Source organism: Malus sylvestris, chromosome 4, assembly GCF_916048215.2.
Source record: "Malus sylvestris chromosome 4, drMalSylv7.2, whole genome shotgun sequence".
Classification (NCBI taxonomy): domain Eukaryota; kingdom Viridiplantae; phylum Streptophyta; class Magnoliopsida; order Rosales; family Rosaceae; genus Malus; species Malus sylvestris.
This window is the reverse complement of record NC_062263.1, coordinates 29,387,943-29,411,458: the sequence shown is the minus strand read 5'-3', so window position 1 is coordinate 29,411,458 and position 23,516 is coordinate 29,387,943. Positions and strand designations below refer to the sequence as shown.

General features: G+C 35.7%; 3 protein-coding genes and 2 long non-coding RNA genes across 5 annotated transcripts; 4 read left to right on the top strand and 1 right to left on the bottom strand.

The window, feature by feature from the left end:
• The first annotated feature begins 6,843 nt into the window (after nt 1-6,843).
• LOC126619243 (protein WVD2-like 1) lies at nt 6,844-10,516 on the top strand. The gene is made up of 7 exons (XM_050287547.1): nt 6,844-7,003; nt 8,105-8,606; nt 8,976-9,064; nt 9,161-9,251; nt 9,347-9,418; nt 9,572-9,682; nt 9,980-10,516. Exons 2-7 carry the CDS (start codon nt 8,109-8,111, stop codon nt 10,292-10,294), a joined length of 1,176 nt encoding a protein of 391 aa, XP_050143504.1. The 5' UTR covers nt 6,844-7,003; nt 8,105-8,108; the 3' UTR covers nt 10,295-10,516.
• A 723-nt stretch (nt 10,517-11,239) lies between these two features.
• On the top strand, nt 11,240-14,758 carry LOC126619242 (uncharacterized). Its single transcript, XM_050287546.1, has 8 exons — nt 11,240-11,670; nt 12,391-12,660; nt 12,854-12,980; nt 13,223-13,284; nt 13,417-13,626; nt 13,829-13,950; nt 14,047-14,185; nt 14,291-14,758. Exons 1-8 carry the CDS (start codon nt 11,341-11,343, stop codon nt 14,450-14,452), a joined length of 1,422 nt encoding a protein of 473 aa, XP_050143503.1. The 5' UTR covers nt 11,240-11,340; the 3' UTR covers nt 14,453-14,758.
• Nucleotides 14,759-16,335: 1,577 nt separating this feature from the next.
• LOC126619822 (uncharacterized) lies at nt 16,336-16,877 on the top strand. The gene is made up of 2 exons (XR_007622164.1): nt 16,336-16,600; nt 16,682-16,877. It is a non-coding gene; the product is annotated as an uncharacterized LOC126619822 (long non-coding RNA).
• LOC126619821 (histone H1.2-like) lies at nt 16,760-17,887 on the bottom strand. Its single transcript, XM_050288237.1, has 2 exons — nt 17,698-17,887; nt 16,760-17,596 (listed from the first exon to the last, which is right to left on the bottom strand). Exons 1-2 carry the CDS (start codon nt 17,770-17,772, stop codon nt 17,003-17,005), a joined length of 669 nt encoding a protein of 222 aa, XP_050144194.1. The 5' UTR covers nt 17,773-17,887; the 3' UTR covers nt 16,760-17,002.
• Nucleotides 17,888-20,824: 2,937 nt separating this feature from the next.
• LOC126619881 (uncharacterized) lies at nt 20,825-23,258 on the top strand. Its single transcript, XR_007622174.1, has 2 exons — nt 20,825-20,900; nt 22,687-23,258. It is a non-coding gene; the product is annotated as an uncharacterized LOC126619881 (long non-coding RNA).
• The last annotated feature ends 258 nt before the right edge of the window (nt 23,259-23,516 follow it).

Below are 23,516 nucleotides of genomic sequence, written 5' to 3'. Positions count from 1 at the left end.
TTTTATAAAAACCTTCAAATATATCAAAAAATTTACTTAAATAGACACAAATATCCTCAAATTTAACAATTAAATAAATTAAAGGCTTTTTAGCTATTGTTGCCTCCTCATCATCATTTCACATTTGCTACTACACTCCACCACCACAACCCTATCCCCTTCGACCTCCTCATCATCGACATTGAACGCCGCCGCGGTTACCGCAAGTGGGAGCAACAGAACTTCAATCATGCCTTCAACGCCTTTTTTCTTACTAATATCATTTTTAGTTTTAAATATAAAAATAGTTTTTAAAGTTAATCCACATGTTGTTATATGATTGTATTTGTGAGACCCATGTGGCACCACATCATCACACTAACAGAGCAATTGACAGATTTTTCACGAAAAAACTAAAATGATCACAATGGAAAAATTCAAAGAAAGACTAAAATGATTCATGATAGACAAATTTAAGAACACTACTATTGATTATCATTAATTGTTAAAGACATTTTTTAAATTAAAGAGTTATGTCAATGTCACGAATCATTTTGGCTAAAAAGTCTTTAATTTATTTGATTGTTAAATTTGAGGGTATTTGTGTTTATTTAGATGAAATTTTGGATATATTTGAAAGATTTTATAAAAAGTGATATTTTTTAAACTAAGGGTTAATTTTTGGCTATTTTTGATAAATTCTCGGAGATTAGCTATTAATGAAAGTATAGAGCCAAGAGGTCCTCGCCACCCCCTCCCTCCCCAATCTATATATGAAACGAAGACTATACAACACGTACCATGGGACCGATTAACCCCTCATTCCTGTATGTGCTCATTAGTGTAATTAATAATTAATAGTTAATCAATATTCTAATGTTCATTTCTGTACTGTAAAGTTGATTTAATATTCTGCATTATCCCTGTAATCCTCTCTAGTACCTTACTAATCATTAGTTAAATAATTGTGATCGGCATGTAATGTGCTTAAAGTATAAAATTGCAGAGCATGCATGCATGTCCTCTCTAGCTGTTGAGAATACGATGGATTTGTGTTCTTGCAGCTTGCTTTTTTAATATTTACATATTCGAACTTTAAAATTATAACCATGTAAAATGAGATTTGAGTGAGTATGTATTTTCGTGTGAAAATTTGATCAATTCAAGTTGAGAATCCTAAATTTATATATTAAATGGTTGTATATATACAATACATCATATTATCACGTAGAATTAAAAAAGTAGATTAAAAAAGCGAATTCTGACATTAATAATGATTCTGTTAAAAATACATTTTCAAAAACAAAAAAAACGACGAGATAATTTTAATACCTAGATAAATTTAGCGTAGTAATGACGTTTAGTAGGTCAAATACTGCTTTTAATTAAAATAGCGTTTTAATGACGTTTAGTAGGTCAAATACTGCTTTTAATTAAAATAGAATAGTAGACAAATTCGAATGGAACAGATAAACAAATGAGCTTTTTGACTTTATCGAGCCTTTGAAAAGTGGGCAATTGAAAGGAAAGCTCAATATATTTAAATTGTGTTACCCTCCCTAAAACCTAAACAGTACCGGCCTAACCCAAAATTCTATTTTTGATAGTCAATTTCAAAAATTCAAAAATTCCATTTCTAAAAAATGTTGTAAAAGACTCTCTAAAAAGGTGGTGTTATCTAGATACACACATTTTTTCCATATACTCTTGTTAATTTATGTAATTTGATCTTATTCAATTCATTTAATTTGACGGTCAAAATTTGAAAAGAGTATGAGAAATGTACAAAGAGGTGTGTGGATAACACCATCATTCAGAAAATGAGTGGGTTGAGTTTGAATTCTTAATAATAAATATTCAAAGTTGTTAAAACTTAAAACAGATAATGTTGTTGCAGACGAAAAATTAAACCAAGTAGATAAAATAATTTTTTGACACTCTTCACTTGCATGTTTAACAAAAAAATTTAGAACTTCTTTTTGAGATACTCTTAGAAGTAAGTTATTGATGTCAAATCAACCATGAAGGGTCCACAAAATGTCCCTTTCACCCCACAATAAGCATGAAATGCTATATTATTTCTACTTTTATTTGAATAAATTGAATTCCTACCTTCCATGTTATATATATATTGGGTCCATTCCCTTTGGTTTCAAGCTGGTTGGGGCTAAAATATTTGTGGTTGCCCTTACAAGAAGAACCCTAAAATTCATCCCACCAGGCACCAGACCTGTAAAGCCTAAAACCTTTATACATGCCGAACTAATCGGTTAAACTCGTAATTGTCGGGGTGTCATTCTGGCATGCATACACGTATAAAAACCCTCGAATTTATCTAGCAGATTTTGGTACTATAAACCCTAAATATTATGCTTCTCAGTGGTAAATATTTATGCAAAAGCAGTGAAAAGCCAGGTAGAAAAGTGTTTCGGGAAACAATTCCATACTATCCATGATCAGAAATAATTAAAATTAATAGCTGAATATATCGGAACTGCATGCACTGTAGAATTTTGTTTGCAATTTTTTGGTTTCTACTGGAGCAAGCAAATAAAGTACAATAAAACCCTGATCCAAGTCGTTGCTATATCTTTCAAAAGACTTGACCAAAAACAAGAGACTCTTTGAAGAGCCTTCCAATGGGCAAGGCTTGACCCCAAAAAAACTTCACACACTGCCTGCAATTTATCCAACAGTTCTTCTAGATATTTTAAATAAACAAGTTAATTTTGTATTTTTATAGTAATATTTGTCAAATTTTACTCAGATTCTTATTTTTTTAATACAATATTTAAAATGATGAATATTTTGGCTAGGTCAAATTCAAGACCTCCCCATAGAAATGCAGAGAAATATCTTTGAAGTGTAATAAACCATAAATCGCTACTTAGATTCTTATTCTTAGGGTGGTGCTATCCACATACACACTTTTACCTTAATTTCACACTCTTCTTAATTTCTGGTCGTCGAAACGAATGAATTGAAGAACGAAGATCAATAAATATAACATAACAAGGGTGTATAGGAAGTAAAAATGAGTGTATGAATAACATTATCCTATTCTTCAATCTCCAAAATCTAGGGTACCCAACCAGACAGTGACCTGAAAAACTCTCGGACCACCTTGACCAACAAACCCTACTTGAAATTCAAATGGAAAGGGCGGTTGAGAAAGAAAGGAAAGTTGATAAATTGGTAAGTTCCATACAACTCATACTGTGGGGAAATATGATGACAATGGAGAGAGAAAGATATCAGGCCATCTCATTTCTTTTTGCTTAAAGTGGACACGATCGCCCAATGCTTCTGCATGACGGTACCAGAATACCCAGTTCTTGTTGAAACTGCAGTTCACAGCTTTTCATACAACTATATTATCACAAAAATTGAAACACGAAGGGTTTGCCAAAAAAAAAAAAAAAAAAATTGAAACACAAAGGAGTGTTTTAGTATGCACTAGTGTATAGAGTTTTGGTTGCATATTCAACGCTTCATTCATTTGGTGTATGTCATATATCGGAGTGTGTAAAATTTTCGTGAAAAGAAAATAAGAGACCATAATGCATACTAGCTAATATGTAAGCCATCAAAACACGTCTAAGATTTCAGAAAATTCATGTGAAATATATAACGCTCTTGCAATTAATATTTCACGGGGTTCCTATATTTGTATATTTATGTGCTCGAGAGAAAAAAATCAGACTTTCTTGGTATGTAGTAGTACTGAGGAGTTAAACCTCATGTGTACGGACATTCAATTCCATGCAAAATTTGGGGAGACCCATCTAGATTTATTGGCAGAGTAGTAATATGTATTTACTGAGAGGGTAGGTCCAAATACCATACTCCATAAACCTCTTATCTTATTGGGTTTCTACCAAAAATGAAACAAGAAAAACTTATATGTATTATATTCGACTTTTCACCTCTAAAACTGTTTGAATTTTTTTATTGAACTAAAACGATATTATATACAAAAGAGTAAATTGTCACACGTGTGAACTTGTGCAAGAAGCTGGTATAATTAAAAAGCTTATCCATTAAATTACTTTTGTTGTCTTACTCTTTGCATGCTAAAACGGTTAGAAAGAACTAATTAAATTCTCTTTATTTCATCATTAAACTACTTCATAAAGCGGACAGAAATAACAAAAATTCCTGAAACTCATTATCAATTTACTTTTGCATTTTAGTACGCTTATTTAAAAAACAAAAATATTAATTAAAATACTAGTAATCATGAGACAAACAAAATGAAAGGTGCTCATAAGGGCGATATTTGGGTTAGAGAAATTGTCGCTTTTGTGGAATCTCCAAGAATTGGCCTTATGATAAAAAAGAGGACGAGGTCAATGTAACACGACTGAGAGTCTGACTTTGATGAGAAAGCGATAACCCTACAAAACTTACGGCATAGATCACTCCCGATTTTGCTATTTTGAACTTAAAAATGAGGCAATTTAGACGACTTAAATTGAATTTAACATTCATAATTAATTGATTTTGCTGACTCACCTCACACAAATAAAAAACTCTAATTTATCTTCCACAAAAACTAAGAATCCAAAATTTTTAGTTCTTAAGCTCTGAACACTACAGTCGGAAATTTCAAAATTTAGTAAATAAACACAATTACAAAAACACAAAATAAAACTGAAATGAAATGAAATGAAATGAAATTTTGTTTCAACCAAGGTTCCAAGTTGAACCGCATAAAACGTTGAACTTTGGAACGTTGAACTTCAACGTTTGAAAAAGTAGGTCCTTTGCCGCACACATTACGGCCTCCACGTTCCCTCCCCGTCGGTATTTGTGCCCACAACGACCGTTATAAACTCAACACATGAAAATTATTTGTAAAGATTATTTTTCCTTGCTCAATAAAACAATTCCTTTCGAGAAAAAGAAATTTGTGATTCAAGTAGTTACTTCAGTCGAAGCTTTGCATTCAATTCATTACGATCTAGTAAGCATATTTTTTTCGTAAACAAGCCGTGAAGCACATAAGCTAGCTTGATTTGCTTTATCTTGCGTAAGTTTGTTTGAATAGTTTTAGACATCCCTAATATTATTCAGGACGTATCATAATGAATGATTGTATTGATTAACTGGTTAAGCTCCTTTATATCATGTAGATTCTTAAAAATAAAAAATAAAAAAAATATCAATTTCTTCTTTTTCGTCTTTTTATTTTATTTTATATAATTTTCAGTTTATAGGTACCATCCTTTAGTCAATTGGATTGTGTTTTGGGATTCAATTACAATACTTATATGAATTTAATATCATCATTATCTCGACGGTTAGGTGATAATTATATTAAGTACATTGTTCACATGGATATAATTGATCATCAAATGATAATTGTTTTAACTATATGTAAATGTTATAACCAATCCCGTATTTCAAATGAAGTAGGTAAGTTGATAAATTAGGGAATGTAGTCAAATTAAGATTTGGAAGGATTTAAAAGGCTTTAGAATCATGAGGTAGTTAACTAGAATTTTAAAAGACTTTGAAATCATGGTGTGGTCAAAGTAAGAGGAAAACTAATGAAAATGACTTGAAAACTGAGTTTTAACGATAATGACAAAATAAAGGGTAAAGTAAACAATACTATGATTGACTTTTTAGTATAAAAAATGTGGTTTTTCGTTAAAGTGAACAGTATCGAGAGCTTTTCGTTAAAGTTCCCTTAAAAGAATGCATCGAAATCCATGTGTAGTCGACTAGAATTTTAAAAAACTTTTAAGGAGTTCACATAAATATGTATGTATTACAAAAGTCATAGCTTTTAAAGGATTTTATAGAATATGAGATTTTGTAGAATTTAAAAATATTAATATGCATAAAAATAAGCTATAAAAAATCTCACCTCCAACCACAGGCTTTCATTAAGATTTCATTTCAAGCAGCTGCCCTCTCTCCACGTCAACTTTATCCGACCGACCCCCTCCAATCCCTCTCGTCCCGACATCACCTTTGGGTTGGGAGGACTGAGCAAAGTTCTTCATTATTTTTTTACAAGTTTTTTTATTTTAATCTTATTTTCTATTTAAAAAATAATTGTTTAAATGACAAGAAAGTTTATCAAAATTCATTTAAATTTTTAATCAAAATCTATAAGAATTCTTAAAATTTCATTTGAATGTTGTAAGAATTATACGTCTAATCAAACCTATCACATTAAGAAGTCTTTTAAAATTGTTTTAAATCCTTATCTGACTACACCCCTATTTACCACATCCACCACCACCCCATAAATTTCACCTTATTTGGGAAACTTCCTGTTTGAGCATCTTAAAGATTAGATCTTTCATTCTCAACACCATTTAAAATGGAGTGGTTAAAAATGGTGGATGGCTTTGAATTCCCAACAAACAGTACTTTCTGTTGTTCCAAACACCAAAATTAGAACATCCCATTTAAATGTCACACCCAAAATTTCCCTACCCTTTTTTCCAAACTCCGTTAAAATTTAAAAACCACAGATTTGTTTTTAATTTTTGTGTTCTCGAAATACAATCACATGATGTTATTATTCTACATATTATAAAATGAATGAACGACATATTTATTTGATATGTTCCACTTATAGATTGTATTGAAAACTTATAATTACAAAACCCAAAGACCAGAAAACAAAGAAAATTTCTTGAGTTTTTAGAATACAGTTACGTAATGTTAATATTTTACGTTTTATGAACATACTACTATATAGATATAGTTGATATGTTTCAACCTTCCTTATCTAATTAGAGATAACTATCAATTAGATGTTCCGAGTAGACCGAAAAATTACCATCACGGCGTTCAGAAATTTAGAAGGAAGAAAAAGACCGGTCTATATATAGCCAAACAGCGCAGCACATAAAACCAAAAGAAAACAATAATACCACATGAGAATTTGAGACCCTTTCTCTCAGCAGCCTGAGAGAAAAAGAGAAGAACATAAGAAGGAAAGAAAAAAAAAAAATCCATTTGAAGGGGTTCAAAGATCTTGTCAGATCGGGACCAAAAAAATGTAAGAAGAAATCTCTCTCTCTCTTAGCATTCATTTCTTTCTGGTATTGTCTGTCTTTCGTGTGTTTGTGTTTCATGGGATTTCTCAAATGTGGTTTTGTCTTTCAATTTGTGCTTTTTTCTGCAAAGTTTTGAGCTTTGAGGTTCTATCTTTAATGGGTGCTTCTCTGTTTTTGTCATTGTTGGCTGCAAACTTGAGTTTTTAATCTTTTTGGTGAATTTTTTGCTCCGAAATGAGAGATTTTTCTCAGCTGGCTTCTTTTTTTTCTTTTTCTTTTGGTGATTTTAAGGTTAATTTTAGCTCAGAAATGTAAAAGATGGGAACTTTTTATGTTTTTGTCAATGGTTTTTTTATTGTTGGTTATGGGGTTTACTCAGATTTGTTTGGTCAATCAAATTTCTAATTTGACGCAAAACCGAGGGCAGTGGCGTTGTAAGATTCATACCGCGAACCCCACTTCATGGGATAGGGCTCGGTGGTTGTTGTTGTTGAATCAAGTTTCTAATTTCCCTCTTGATTTTTATTTTTTTACCTTAAAATTGAAACTACCCTCTTTTACTTTAGCTTTTGTAGTTGTTACTTTAATTTTATTAATTTTTTTTATTTGTTGGGTTCAATTCATTTTTTTAGATGTCTTGTTCCTTGAATTTTTTAAATTTTACCTAATTTATCTCCTGTTATGTCTTATTTAATGTGATTATAATTGTATAAATGCTTTGCATAATTGAGTTTGATAAAAAAATAAAAGAAGAAGAAGCAAATTGAGGAGTTTCCGGTGACCGGCAAACAAATAAGACCACCGGAATTCTATACAAGAATTTCTCCTTTGCGCGTGTGCCCGCTTGCGTGTGTTTCTTCAAACTGTCATTGGAAAAGATGTATTTGGCATTGTAATATGGATTGGGAGATCGAATGTACCTCGAAATTGTCTCGGTTTAATTTGACATGTTTTTCAACAGATAAAGCTTCATAAGTTTTTTGGTCAATTCGAAGAATTTGAAATCTATTTGAAGATGGAATAATTTACTTGTAAATAAGTAAGGCTTTGTTAGTATATTATCTTAGCTTATCAAACGAGCGTGTTTGATTTTTCTCATGCAGTGTCATGGGGAGGGAAGGTACTGGTATAAAGGTGGGGAACGGGGAAATGGAGAGGAAGGTGGTGGAGAAGAAGATTAATGGTGTCGTGGTGACTTCAATTGGTTTTTCTCGTGGTAAGGTCCACGTTGCTCCCAAAGTTTCAGAAGAAAGCATTGAATCAAAGGATTTTAAGGTGAAGAACCCTGTTGAAGAAAACAAAGTTGCTGTGGAATCTGAGGAGAAGCAAAATGTGCTGGCTGTTAAGAGTACAAATCTTGATGATGACTCGACTGATGCCAAAAATGAGAAACCTGAATTTCCGAAGCCGAGTGACATTAAAAAGTTGAACTTAAAATCCACTGCTGCTGAAAATGGGCATTCAAATCAGACTGTTGGGGCTGAAACTGCCACTGCCAAAAAATCCAGCAATTCTGAGTCTCCTGATGCTAATAAGAGCTCAGAGTCTCCTCTTGCCACTAAGAATCCAGAGTCTCCAAATGCAGAGCCTCCCAAGAGTTCACAGGTAAAACCGTAAAAATACTATATTTTTCTTTCACAGCTCTAAAGGATTCATCCGCTGGTTCAAGTCAGTCTATTATATATGGAACTTGTGTTGAGGTCGCTGAATATTGATGCTGTAATTTGGTATTGCAAATGTGTAAGATTTTGTGCTTGTTCTAGCGTGAAACCATGCCCCTCTTTAGAAGTTTTCAATTACATGTTTATATGATCTCACGAAGAATGCCGCCTCAATTAAAATGAGTTTCATTGGCTCGAAAAGCATCATGAAACTGAGAAGAATTATGAACTTTTGCTTGTAAACACTACTGCATCGTTATTGTAGATTTGAGATGGTTCTAATTTCAATTTTTTTCCCCTCATTTCATTTCAGCCAACTTCACCTCAGTCATCAGGAGAGGGCGCGGAACATGATACCAAGAAGCATGCTAATGAAGAAGATATTTGGTCTCTGACTTCCTCGTATCCTTGGTTGACATTTGAAGCTTTGAATTTCTTTGTTTTCTACATATATTAGAAACTGTTTATTGCATTAGCATTATCCTTAACAAAGAATAGAACTGCTGCATCAAGAACACCTAAATTCAAGGTTACAGTTGGACAAGCTCCCACGTTTAGGATCTACGAACGTATAGAGAAAAGGAAAGAGGTACTTTCTCTAATAAAACAAGTGACTGTATATCTTGAGGACTACTTTTTATCCGCACAATCTATCGTGTAACTGATGTGATTCCCTTTGTCTAGTTCTACTCGAAGTTGGAGGAAAAGCATCAAGCTATGGAGGCAGAGAGAAGCCAGTGGGAAGCAAGGGCCAAGGTATGCCACATCCCTGTAGTATCTATTATTTTCCCGTGCATTAATCATGGGTGCCATACGGGTCAACGTTTTCTTTTGGATGTTAATTCTTCCGTACGTGATGAGATCCGTTTGAAAAGTCATATTTTACATTTTCCTTCGTTACACTTTCAGGAAGAGCAAGAAGCAGCCATCAAGGCACTGAGGAAGAGCATGGTCTTCAAAGCAAATCCAATACCTAGTTTCATTTACGAGCCCCCTCCTCCTAAGGCTGAACGCAAGAAGGTAGCTATTTCAAATCTTGTCAGTTGTGTTCGACTCCTTGTGAGTTCCAGAACATATTGAAATTGACCCAAAAGAGAAAGAACATAAATCTCGATACACACGTCAACTGAAAATAAAACCAAAGAACATGGACTTGGAACTTGATTAAGTGTTTGATTAAGCGATTAATCTGTTTTTTAGGACTAGATATATTGTATCATTGTGGTAATCCTAGTCCGAGTAATGTAGCGATTCCTTATACTAGCTGCACCTTTTGTTGCGAGATGAACTTTTGTGTGTGCTTGTATATGATTTCAGCTTCCGCTCACTCGGCCCAAGTCACCAAAACTAAACAGTCTAAGCCGGAGGAAGAGCTATGGCGATGCAATCACCAACTCATCCGCAGAGGAAAAAAAGAAAGGCTGTTCTCGGGCACAACGTCACAGCCTTGGCACTCATAAGGAAGAATCCACGCCTCCCAAAAGTAAGGCTCAGTCCGGAAGGCGAAACAGCCTTGGCGGTTGCAAGACCAAAGACCATTCGAAACACGAAAGGGAAACAACGGAAACATCTCGAAAGACCGCCGAGCAGACATCGGATTCGAATGACGATGGACACCAAAGCTTCCTTTAACATCAAGTGCGAAAAAAAGGGTCTTGAATTTGGTGGGTTTAACATTTGGATGAACTGAAGAGAAATAGCTTTTGTTTTACTTTCCTCCTCAAATGACTTGTTTACTTGGGTTTGTGTTAATTGTGAATTGTATATGGTTTTGTAAGTTAAAACGGTAACTGGTACATATCTCATCTCATCTTGTTATATATAAAAGGTTTAGGCTTTCTGTTTCACGTGAAACTATCAACATGTTTACTTACGAAGAATGAGTACGAGGGTAAAAGAAATTTCCGACTTTTTCCATGTTCACTAATGCATGAGGAATAAAAAAATATGTTGATCTCGCCTTAAATCTGTAATTTAGGATCAGAAATTGGATCAACCAGGGGAGTAGTTGATCCAATTTTCATTATTTCTCTATTATCTTGCTTCCCTCGTTCTTGGTAAGTAAACATACTATGATGAACTTGAAGATCTGTTTCGGTTGGTCATATATTAAAAAAACGTCTAAAACCATTAGGCCTAAAATCTAAAATCGAAACTAGTAACCAATCTAGACTAAAAACCTATTGTTTGATCTCTAAATAATAATTGTACACATACTCTAATGTTAGGGGACCAATTGATGGCTTCGTCACTGCAGCCCACTTTCTAGGAGTTGAAAGACTTACAGAGGCATTTCAGTCTCTCGCTAGCTACCATCGTGTGATTCACGAGTGCCAGAAATCGAACCCAAGATGTGTTGTATGAAATACGAACTTAGAATTTGTCCTCAACCAAAATCATCTCGTAAACTCAAATGTTTACTCAACGCATCGTGTCTTTATATGTTTCTAAACAACATTATTAATGAAATAAAGTCTAACCTTTTTTATTAGGATAGGATAAATGTTTACCACATCTTGTCACTTGTCAGAAAATCAGACAACATTATGGGGAGATCATTCCACAAAGACAACATCGTAATCAGACAACATTAACATTTTAACCACATAAATTACTCTCCCTCCAGTCTCTAACAATTTCTGTCGTATAATCTCTCTCCCTCCAAAACCTCCACAACCATGCTTTGCTCCTTCCACTCCTCTCTCCGCCTCCACCCCCTCAAAACCCACAAGCCCCTAACCATAATCTGCTCCTCCCAGCCCAAACCACCACCACCACCCAAGAAACGAGCCGCCGCGGACGGCCGAAGACCCTCCCCCAGGTTCGGTAAAAAGCACGGCGCCTCGAGAAGGTCGGTTCTGAAGAAAACGTTCAAGCAGGAGCAGGTGAGCTTCACCACTCCAATTTCCGATGACCCCATTGTTGGTATCATCGGCGGAGGCATGGCGGGCCTCGCCTGTGCTCTCTTTCTGGAGAAACGCGGCGTCCGCTCCACCGTTTTCGACACGGTTTGTTGCTTGTTTCCTTCAAGTTTTTAGCTTTTTGTAATTGGTAATGTTTGTTTTGATGTGTGTGTGTTTTTAATTTTATCTGTTTAGTTTGTGTGGATTATTTACTTTTGTTATTGCTCTGAATTTTCATTTGTGGATAAGACATTGCAAAAAGCTTGCACCTTTACTATGCCACTATTTAAGCTCGTTTGAGATTGCTTTTGTAAGAAGCATTTTTGCTCAAAAGTGCTTTCACTGAAAGTGCTTATATGTAAACATGTCGAACTTAAAAAAAAAAAAAAAAATCGAGTGCTTCTTTAAATTCACTTGGAGGTGTTTCCTTAAGAAGAACCTAGTAAGTGCATCCTTTGAAAGTGCTTCTGCTAGAAGTGCTGTTATCATAAACATGTCAAATTTTAGCTAAATATCAAGCGGTTCATGGAATAGCGCGTAGAAGTGCTTCCTAAAGCAGAACCGAGCGAGTGCTTCTCTAGAAAGCGCTTCTAGGACCCAGAAGTTCTTTTAATTTTTTCTATCATACATAGTATAATATGCCTTTGGTTGTCAGAAAGCAGTTTTAGCTCTTTTAGAAGCAATCCCGAGCATGCCCTTAATGAAACTATGGAAGGAACCCGAACGGGATGCATATATAGTTATGCTTACCAAGTTATAAATTTGAAAGTTGGATTTGTGCTCCAAATGTTTCTTGTGCCCCATGACAATGATTTGCTATCATAGGGTATTCATGGTTTGGGAGGAAGATTGGGAACCAGAGTAGTGGATCCTCAGCCTCTGATATTTGATCATGCAGCTCAGTTCTTTACAGCCAGTGATCCTCAGTTTGTTGGGTTGGTTCAAGGGTGGTTGGAGCAAGGTCTGGTTCGAGAATGGCAGGGTGCGGTAGGAGAGCTTGAAGTGGGTGGTAATTTTGTTCCGCTTCCTTCTTCTTCTCCAAGGTATATAGGTGTTAATGGAATGCGCCCCGTTGCTGACTCATTACTTTCTCAGGTAACGTAACCTTGCTTCTAGAACCATATTTATGAATTATAAATGTAAGATTTAGTTGGTTCGATAGCATGGTTAGACTTGTTACGATATGGTATGGTTGTCCTTGTTCAGATGTGTTGATTTCAATCTAAAATGGTCTGACGTTTTTAACATACCATGTCATGGCTAAGTAGAATGTTGATACGTGGTGCAGGCTCGTATGATTAATGTGGAGAGACCTTGCTGGATAAGTAAACTCGAGCCCTTCAATGGGATGTGGCATTTGAGTGAGAATGGAAAACCGCATGGGAAGTTTGATGCAATTGTTATCGCGCATAATGGTAACATAGTGCCTCCATATTGCTTTTCAAGTGTAATTTTCTGTTGCTGTGGCATCTTCACATCATACAGAAACCTTAAATGCTGTTTGCCTTTTTTCTTTTAGTTTTGGATAGCGCGTTGCATAATTCATTGTATAGGGGCTCTTCTAAATGTTCGTGTATGCATCTGATATTTGCAATTCCCTTGTATATGTTCTTGAATGTGTGTTCTCACTCTTGTCTTTTATTTAATTTTCCAATAGGTAAATGTGCAAACCGCCTACTTGCATCATCGGGTTTACCACTAGTTTATGGACAAATGAAGGTACATCTAAAATCCATGGGTTCAATGGATTTGATGTCACATATCTACGTCAATTACCCTTGCGGTCATGATTGAATTGTCTTGAACTGTATTCTACTATTCTTCTAATGCCTGTCTGTTTGATGCTGGTAGAGGCTGGAATTGAGCTCGATATGGGCCCTCCTCGCAGCATTTGAGGATCCACTTCAAATTCCTTTCGAAGGAGCTTTTGTAAAAGGGGTTGATTCCATCTCTTGGATGGCAAATAATACCACAAAACTCCAGGGTTCCCAAAGTAAAGGTCCTCACTGTTGGACCTTTCTTAGTACTGCAGCTTATGGGAAGCGGAACAAGGTTCCACAGGTATATTTCAACGCAAACACAGCCATATGTTCACACAAGAGCAAGCATGTTTACAAAAGCATAGATGAAAGGCCCTTGATCATTACTTGAAATGAAACAAATGAGAGTTATGAGGATTTCCAATTTAGACACACAATTGCCATGCATCATACTTCGTTAGAAGACTAGTAGATATGACGTTGCGCTAACTGTCAATGTGCAGGAGAATATACCAACTGCCACGGCAGAGAAGGTGAAGGCTGGCATGCTTTCGGGTGTTGAAGATGCTCTCGGATTACCTAAAGGATCACTTCAGAGCCCCTTTTACACTCGAATCCAGTTATGGTGAGAAGCTGCACTAAGCGATTATGATGCTTACTTGAATGAAATGCTCTTGTAATTCAGAGGATTAATAATATTTTGATAATGTGGGATATGCAGGGGTGCGGCACTTCCAACTAATACACCCGGCGTCCCCTGCATCTTTGATCCTCTCGGAAGGGCTGGTATATGCGGTGATTGGCTACTGGGTTCAAATGTCGAGTCAGCCGCCTTAAGTGGAATTGCTCTTGCCAACCATGTAAGTCTCTTCGAATTTCTCTTTTTTCTTCGCCAAAAGACTAAGTAATACAAAGAAAGTTGCAAGCAAGAGTTCCATGAATGCGAATTGGTTTTCTTAATACAGATTGCAGACTATTTCCAAAGCAGCGGAGACCGTCCTGAAGAGTTTGCTGTTGGTTTACGCAACGAGTTTCAAAATCTTAAAGGACATGATATCGGACAATTTCCCGGGATGGAGTCTGAAACGCAGACGGCTACAGAACAAGCATACGAACTTACCACTTAAACCGCGTCATCCCATGAAGAAAGTTAGAGATTTTGTATGCCATTGAGCTTTCCATAACACATGGTTCACACCAAAATGTGAAGCAAGACAAAGAGGATCAAGTTTCGCATCCTCTATGTATGTAAAAGGTGGCCCATGTCAAGGATGCAGATTAGGGGGCTGGTTGCCTTATTTCCATGTTCATGTTTTCGTGTTATATTGCGTTCTATGTGTTCATGTTATAACACGTGTATCTGATGCCTGTGAATGTGTATCAAACTCTAATTATCCAGTTTTGTGAATGTCTATTGAACTCTAATTATCCAATTTTGTGCCTTGTAAGGGACAACCCGTTCCTTACCATAATAATAAATATGGATTAGATTAGATGATCAAGGCACCGCCTGTTTTTCTGCACTCAAGTTTTATCAATAAATAACATTCTAGCAGCAAATTATGGCGTGTTTACGTAAGTGGAATAGAATGGTAGGAGTGGCAATTGCACTCATTCCAAGTGATTCAAAGTGTTTTTTTTTTTTTTTTTGGAAAACAGTGATTCAAAGTGTTTACCAACACTTGGGGAAATACATACGCGGAATAGAATGAAGTAATGGAATTACACTGATTAAAGTGTTATGCCAACATTTATGGAATGAAAACATATGTGAAACCCACCTAAAATGAGGAATCAGACTCCTGATTTTCTCTAAATCAGACTACCGAATAATAGGTAGAAAACCAATCACTCATTTTGCATGCAAGAATTGAAATAGATGACCCTAAAAAACTTATCCATTCTAATCGCCCCTAAAATTGCCAAAATTGTAGAAATATATAAAAACTTATCCATTCTAATTTTTATATACAAAGCCAAGGGCCCAATGAACAGTTTTTTTTTGTGGTCACTAACTTCACAAAATAAAAAGGTAGAATTGCCCTCTCAAACAAAAAACTTCAAAGACAATCCAAAATAATGCATAAAATGTGGCAGGGGTATTTTCATCATTTTAATAGTATTTTTTTTAATAATTAATTTTTTTGTTCAGTTTTTTTTAAATAATTAGTACCTCACAATAGACTAGCAATAATATGATCAATCCGTTATTCATTAAATATTATTTTCTCTATTTTTAAACACATTCAAAACATCTTTAGAGACGTGTTATGCCGATTATAAAAAAAAGTCTTTCGCACGCAGATAATAATGTGATTAAATTAGTAGTCAAATGATTTTTTTTTAACAAACGATATTATTTACACTAAGGGAAAATGAGTGGGTTTAGCCTCACAATGAGCAAGTAATAATGTGATTCAATCAGTTGTTTATAGGGATGCAACTCAGGCAGATTGGACAGGTTGGAAGGTCAACTCAATCCTAACCCAACTTTTACAATTCAGACTCGGGTTCAGGTTGGATTTCATTCGGGTTCATTTGGACTCAGGTTTAATTGGGATAGGATTTACTTGGGTTGGGTTCGGATTGCCCAACTTTTTTAAGTTTAATCTTGTAACAACTTAGTTTCCAATAATTTCTAAAACAATTAAGCCAAGTAGCATCAAAGCTAGTTAACTTTAATTTCATAAATCAATATACTATAAAACTTTAGGATTTAGAAACTACGAATATGTGCTAACTAATCAAAGCTAACTTACTTTAATTTCATAAATATTAGAAAGGGCGTTGGTTTTTGGACTTGGCTCGCTTGGGTGTAGTATGAGCATTAATTGATATGGGTTACAATTTGGTTAGATTGAGTTTGGTTAGTCAGGTTGGGTTTGTTGGAGATGGACGAGCAAATGATCAACCCAACTCAATCAAATCAATGAACGAGTTGAAATTGGGTTGGATTTGGACGAGTTATAATTAAAAAAAAAAAACTCATTTGTTCGGATTTAAAGTCGGATTGGACATAGATAGGTTTGGATTGGCCAAATCCAAGTTGCATCCTGATTTATTTATTAAATATTATTTTATCTATTTTTAATGTAAATTCAATAAAGACTAATTTTATTATGCAGATTCAGCTACTTTAATTGATTTATAAGAAATTTCTTTTAACATGATCTAAGATTATTCATTTATTTCAAATATTTAACTTTCTTTTTGTCAATTTACATATATAAATACATTTAAAACGTGTAAATCGTAACTAACGCGTAATTTGATAGGTGGTAACTCGAAGGCATGTCAATTTACATATATAAATACATTTAAAACGTGTAAATAGTAACTAACGCGTAATTTGATAGGTGGTAACTGGAAGGCATGCGTAGTAGTAACCCAACATCATATCCATGTAGACATAATTTGATATAAATTGCAAGTCATTTTTGTTATCAACAATAAGCATCTCATTCATCATGTCATTCATACTACAGAAAAAAAGTTGGCAAATAACAACCGCCAAAGTTGTTGGAAAATTAACAAACAAATCAGATAATAAAACCCTACAAATTCTGTGTCACACACGCTGTTTCTTTTCCATTCCCAAACTACCCTCACTCCCTGAACAAATTTACACAAACTACCCCTCTCGAGAAACGTCACGGACCACCATCTCTAAGACTATCTCACTTCTTCGCCTTCCTCGCCGGAGCCTTCCTCTTCACCGGAGACTTCACACTCTTCGGCTTCCTCACAGCTCTCGCCGGAGCCACCGGCTTCTTCGCCTTAGCCTTAGACTTCACGTCCACCTTCTTCCCCGGCGACGTCCTCGTCGATGTTCTCGCCGCCTTGGCAGCAGGCTTGGCCGGCGCCGCCGCCTTCTTCACCTTTGGCTTCGCAGCTGCCGACTTGGGTTTAGCAGCAGCCGCTTTCGACTTGGGTTTAGCAGCAACCGCTTTCGACTTGGGCTTGGACGCAACCTTCGCCTTGGGCTTCGCAGCCGCTTTGGTCTTCGGCTTGGCGACCACCGCCGCCTTCTTAGGCTTCGGTGCAGCGGCCGTCTTCTCTTTCACCGGAGCGGCGCCGCGAACCGGAGGCAGCTTGAACGAGTTCTTCACCTTGACGAGCTTTCCGGCAGCCACGAGCTTCTTCAAATGGTAGAGCAGAAGCTTCCTGAAGGTCGGCGGCAGATTCTTGTGCTTCTCCTCCACGAACTTGGTGATCGCGTACTGGCTCGACCCCGTCCTCTCCTTCAGCGCCACAATCGCCACCGTGATCATCTGAAAACCACAAAAAACGACATCGCAATCAGCCTCCGAAAACACAAAACAGACGGCAACATCGTAAACTAAACCAGAATACCCATTTTCCGATCACGTACCTCGACGAACGGCGGGTGTGCGGGCGGAGACCTCGCCTTCTTGGCCTTGGCGGCGGAGACGTCAGTTCCAGTCATGGTCGTTGACTCGGCGGTTTGACACGATTAACTCGGAAGCGGAATCGGAACGGTTTTTACGGATTTTGGATGGAGAGAAACAGAAAACGGGAAATGTGAAATACAAGTTTGGGGCGAAGGTGGTTTATATGGGGAGGAGGTGAAAGGTAGGTGCTGAGCGCTGATTGGTCGAGAGCAGTGCTATCCGGATCGAGAAATCTGCAAGTGTTTAAATTCGGGTCGTCAGATCGAGGGGTTATCTGCGGTTGGGATGAGAGTTTTGGGCGTGACTCGGATAGGATTGACCGCTTATGCTTTTGTTTGAAGGCTACATTTTGTTTGGGTTGTCAAATATTTGAAAGGGGATTTTAGGTTGTGTTTCTGAGTTGATTTGTAATGGGTGTAATTTTTTGGGTAGTTGATGGATTTTAGTGAGATTTTGATGTTTGTGAAGGTTAGAACGTGAGCTTTCTAATGAGTGTTTGGTTGGTGGATTTGGAATTTTGGATTGGGAGAAATTTGGATTTGAAGATGGATTGGTCAAAACTAGGGTTTCTTTGGAGTTTGTTTGAGTTTGATTAGATTTTACGAGAATGTTTTAAATACATTTTCTATTTTTTGGTCTTGGATCGTTAGAGGAGTGAATTGGTTCAAGAATCGTGAAATTCCGACAACGAATGAGTCACGAAATGTCGATCAGAAGGACGATGAAGTTGAACATATTTTGAATAGTGTGATAGTTTGTGATACCTAATTCTCATATGAACACAAGCATGTGTATAATTTGTTATGATTTAATTCATCCAGCACGAGTTGACTCATGTTTGAGGTGTTCTTTGAGGAACCACACAAAACAATGTAGCCATTCCATATTGTATAATACATATCTTTCTTGATGATTTTCCTCTTTTTTTACTAACATGACGTCATTTCATCATACAAATATTATTATCAAAATTGTTCATTCTCTAATTACTATCATCTAAAAACCACTTCTATACAAATTCATTTGATTTGAAAATTATTTAGTCATCCATTTGAATAAAAGAAATTGACGATTCATCACATATTACAGTATGGATGACTAAATGGTATCAGAATGAAATAGAGCTTTCTAGAGATGCTATGTGGATGATGATAAAGATAATAAACGATTCTGATTTTTCTTATTGTACGGTGAAATGATGACATGCACATTAGTGGGATATGAGAGAAGTATTGTCCTTCCATAGTTACCTTTCATTAAGCGCATATGACATTTTCTTCTAAATCAGCTGCTCATTGTATAAAAATCTTAATTGTTACAAAAATTGTCGATTTGTTCAGTACATATGAGATAGTAAAGGATTGCAAATTTGATTGATTTAATACAGAGATGATCTCTAAGCGATGTTTTTAAAAATTAATGATTTCAATAACGGCATATGTACGATGAAAATTCACTAATTACAACTGCATTAGACAAAAGGTGCTTGTTCAATTTTGATTGTTCACTCATTGTTTCGTTTTCAAGAAATCTAGTAACCTATACAAATGGAAAATGTAAGAAAATAGGGAAGGCACAAATGTAACTCTGCCGAGAGGTCAGGGTTGATAAATTCACCAAGACGTGTGTGTTGGCACAACGCAGACCGAAAAATTCACTTTTTAATTTTGGGTAGGTGAGGAGTTTTCACGGCTTAATAAGTATATATCCCAAATGCTTAAGTGTATTAGATCCTTTTAAGGGAAGAGATTTTTTTTTTTTCTTTAAAGGAATTAGTTGTGGGACCCACTTCACATCGAACTTCAACGATTCGAACGTTCTTTTTTGTTAATCTTGATTCATAGATTATCCTTGCAAAAATTCATTTCCATCCGAAACATTTGCCTATTTACTTGTTTCTTACAGAACAAAGTGTTCGGCCACTTAGTACTAAGGTCTAGTGGTATTCCTCTTCACTTGGAAGTGAGAGGTTTTGGGTTCGAATTTCGTGGATGGCGAATTCGATACCAAATTAGGTTACCCATTGTGTGGCTTAGCCGAACTTCTATTTTTCTTAATGTAAAAATATCGATGTATTAAAAAAAAGTGTTTGTAACAAAAAAAAAAAAAAACAAAGTGTTCGTCAATTTCTTTGAACTTAATTAGATGTCTCAAATATTTTCGAATTGACTAATATTTTGCAAGGATGATCTATAAGGTGCAACTTAAAAAATAGACGGTTTAAATCATTGAAGTTCGATCTAGTGTGAGCGTCACAATTCCATTTAAAAAAAAATGGAAATCCTTTCTTTTAAGGGCACTTAGTGGAAGATTCATAAACTTTTCTTCACATGGCAAGATAAGCTCGCATTTACTTGTCATTGGTGCAGTTTGGGAGTGAGGTGCTTAAAAAAAAAGCTAGGGTGAAAAAAAGCTAGAAGGATTTTAGGTGTTTGGTAAATTTTCCAAAAGCAGCTTTTTTTTTAAGTTTAAGGTGAAAAGAAGCCTAAAACCTGAAGCTGCTATTTGCAGCTTCCCAAACCAAAAACACGAGTGAACAGTGTAGGTTTAATGAATTTTTCAATAATCCAAAATTGCCCTCATTCCTTACAGTCGCAGCTCTCCGCCTCTCTCGCCTTCAGTAATGCAAATTTGCTTTTTCGTCTACTCTCTTCTCCCATACCCGAACCAGGAAACCAGATCTCTTTCGTTCTCTCATTCCAAAACCAGTGTTCTCCCTTGTTCTCTCGTTCTCCAGGTTAGTTTGGTAAGCTTATCTTGTAAATTTTATTTATTTATTTGTTTGGATTTTTAACTTTGGGGATGGGAGAGGGAAAAATGGGTGGGAAGAGCAAAGGGATGAGGGTATGGGTGTCGGGAAAAACAATTGGGGATGGAGGGTGGGGGAAAATTAATTGTGGGAGGTGATATGGTTTGTGGAAAAAAATTAATTGGGAAAAAATTAATTGGGGAAAAAATTAGGGTTTGCGGAGGAAACAAGAAAAATTGAGAAGGTCTGCTTCTGATTTGGGTTTAGGTAAATGATAATTTTTTATAAAGCTTTGCTTTGGTTTTGATATGTGAACTGTGTTTCTGATTTGTCATCCCTTTGTCAGTGTTCGTATCTTATCTCTCTGGAAGGAAGTGGGTTTCTGAGGACATCGCTGAGGCTGTACTCGAACAGGTGGGTTATTTTTGTCTTGGTACAAAATTCGGATTTCATGTTTTTGATAAATCTATTTTATGATTGCATTTAAATGGTATTTGGTTTATGTGTTTACGTATTAGTTTGCACTTGAAATGAGTTTTCTTTCAAGCATTTTGTAATTTTCGTGATCATATTCGATTGTGTAATTTGTGTTTGAATTTAGTGGTACATATCCTCTCATGAAACCTAAGGATTAAAGTAGAAGACCAAAACTTGAAAGAATGAAATTAGGGTAGCTGATTTCTGTTAAATTTGAGCATGGAGTGTTTGCAGGTGAGAAGAAAGAAACCACTTATATTGAGCTTTTCTGGTCTAGCCTAGAACAAGGGAGGATTAATGACTTGTCATTCTTTGGAGATTAGGAGCCAAGATTAGATTTCGATCTTGCAGATGAACTTGTAACCACTCGATGAAAATACACACACACACACACACACACACACACACACATGCCTAATGTTTTTGAAGAAAATGGTGTAACAGACAAATAATACTTCTTGGTTATAGAAGTCAAGAGGGTGTCCCCATTATTATTGATTGTACCTCTTGTGAATGTTTGAACTGTTTAGCTTGTTTGTTCTCTGGCTGGATCCATGCTACAGTGGGCTTCACTTTTATGGTGTTTATATGTTCTGGTGTGTTCATCTTCTTTTCTTTTAGGTTTTTTGGTGTTTGTTGGTTTGGCTTTCAGCTCTTACTTGAAACAAGGTTTTTCAGAGATTATGATTAGATCATTTCTCAGTCTTCTTGTCTACTAAAAAAATAATAATAGTCAAGTGAATATTTTTATCTTATTCATCATGTGAATTTTCATGTATTTTTATGGTTGATCTATGTGTTAATGAAGTTTCATGTATTTTTATGGTTCATCGTGTGAATTCTTCAAGGATAGTTGACATTACATTCTGAAATTCCAAAGAATAATCGAACCACTTTTCAAACTTATATGTTAATTAACATTTTTTTTTCTTTCAATAATGTGGTCCTTTTTATTATAAGTTTTCTCTTCTGTTCAAACTAACTTCCACTTAATGAATTAGTGTGATGAAATGTTTATTTAGTCTAGAATGCTTTAATGGTCGTAAATTGTTGTGTCCGAGTAGTCTTGTATAACAAATGGTTGTATGGAAAATCACATGGACTAAAATTACATTTGGTAAACTTGTGGGGTATCCATATAAGCATGTGTTTGTATTCCAATAAACATTGATCTTTTAATGAGTTATAACCGGTTCTGAAATTTAATCTTGTGATTAATGGTCCAGTTTTTTTCCCAAACTGTGATGTAATCTTTTGTAGTTGGATCGTTTATTGGTTATTTCTTGGTTATATTACAAATCAGTAATTGGTATCGATGGCAAAGAAGGGGGTATCTTCGTCAAATCCTATTGCTATATGGAATGCCCACAATATATCTATATTTTGTGATATTTGCATCAAGGAGGTTGAGGCCGGACATCGTCCAGGCACTCACTTTGACAAAGAAGGATATGCAAATATTAGAGCTAACTTCAAGGCAGAGACCGGGCATGATTATGAAAGAAAGCAACTGAAAAATAAGTGGGATGCACTTAAAAATGAGTGGAAGTTGTGGAAATAGCTAGTTGGTAAAGAAACTGGCCTAGGGTGGAATTCGAGCAAGGGTACCGTTGATGCCTCTGATGAGAGGTGGAATAATAAAATTCAGGTTTGTGTATTTATCTTTTAATATGCATTATGATATCATGCAATATGTCTTAACCATATTCTTTCTTACTTGTAGATAAACAAAGAATATGGAAAATTCCAAAAAAAGAGCATTAGTCCTGAGATGGAGGACGAGTTAGATAAGATGTTCCCGAACACAGTTGCTATCGGTGAACATGCCTGGGCACCTTCCTCTGGAGTACTACCACCAGATACAAGAAATGAATCTATAGGACAAATTAATTCAGATGATGAGAATGAAATTGAGACCATGCAGGATATAAGGCAAGCTAGTAGGAAGGGAAAAAAAGAACGGCTAACCAAGGAGAATTGCAAAACAAGAAAGGGAAAAAAATTGGAGGTGCTGCAAAACTTTGCTGCATGTTTATTTTGAAGCGCAGAGAAGCGATAGGTGTTTGGCACGATGAAAGATCCTGAAGTCCAGCTAACTTGGTTGAAATATATGTTCAACAAAGAACAATAGGGAACTAAAAGCCTAAAACTATGAATTAGGACTATATGTGTGGTTTGTACTTTGCATTAAAATTATGTATTGAATGTTGCTACATGTTTATTGAATGTTGGATTATATGTTGAATGTTGAATTATGATTTCTTGTTAAATGTTGAACAATGACTTGTTCTTGAATGTCGGAATATGACTTCTTAGTGATTGTTGGATTATGACTTGTGGAATGTTGAATTATGTGTTAGGTTACAGGTGTATATTCAATATGAATACCTCTGATGACGATGTTCAGGATTTAGAGGATGGTGTAATTATATGCGCTGTAGCGAGAGCTGTTGAAACATATTATTTAAAATATGTCCACAAAAGTCTGTGTATGAATTCTTCCCAAACAAGTAATATTTGGTTAATGGAAGTACTACAAGTAAATCATGTGCG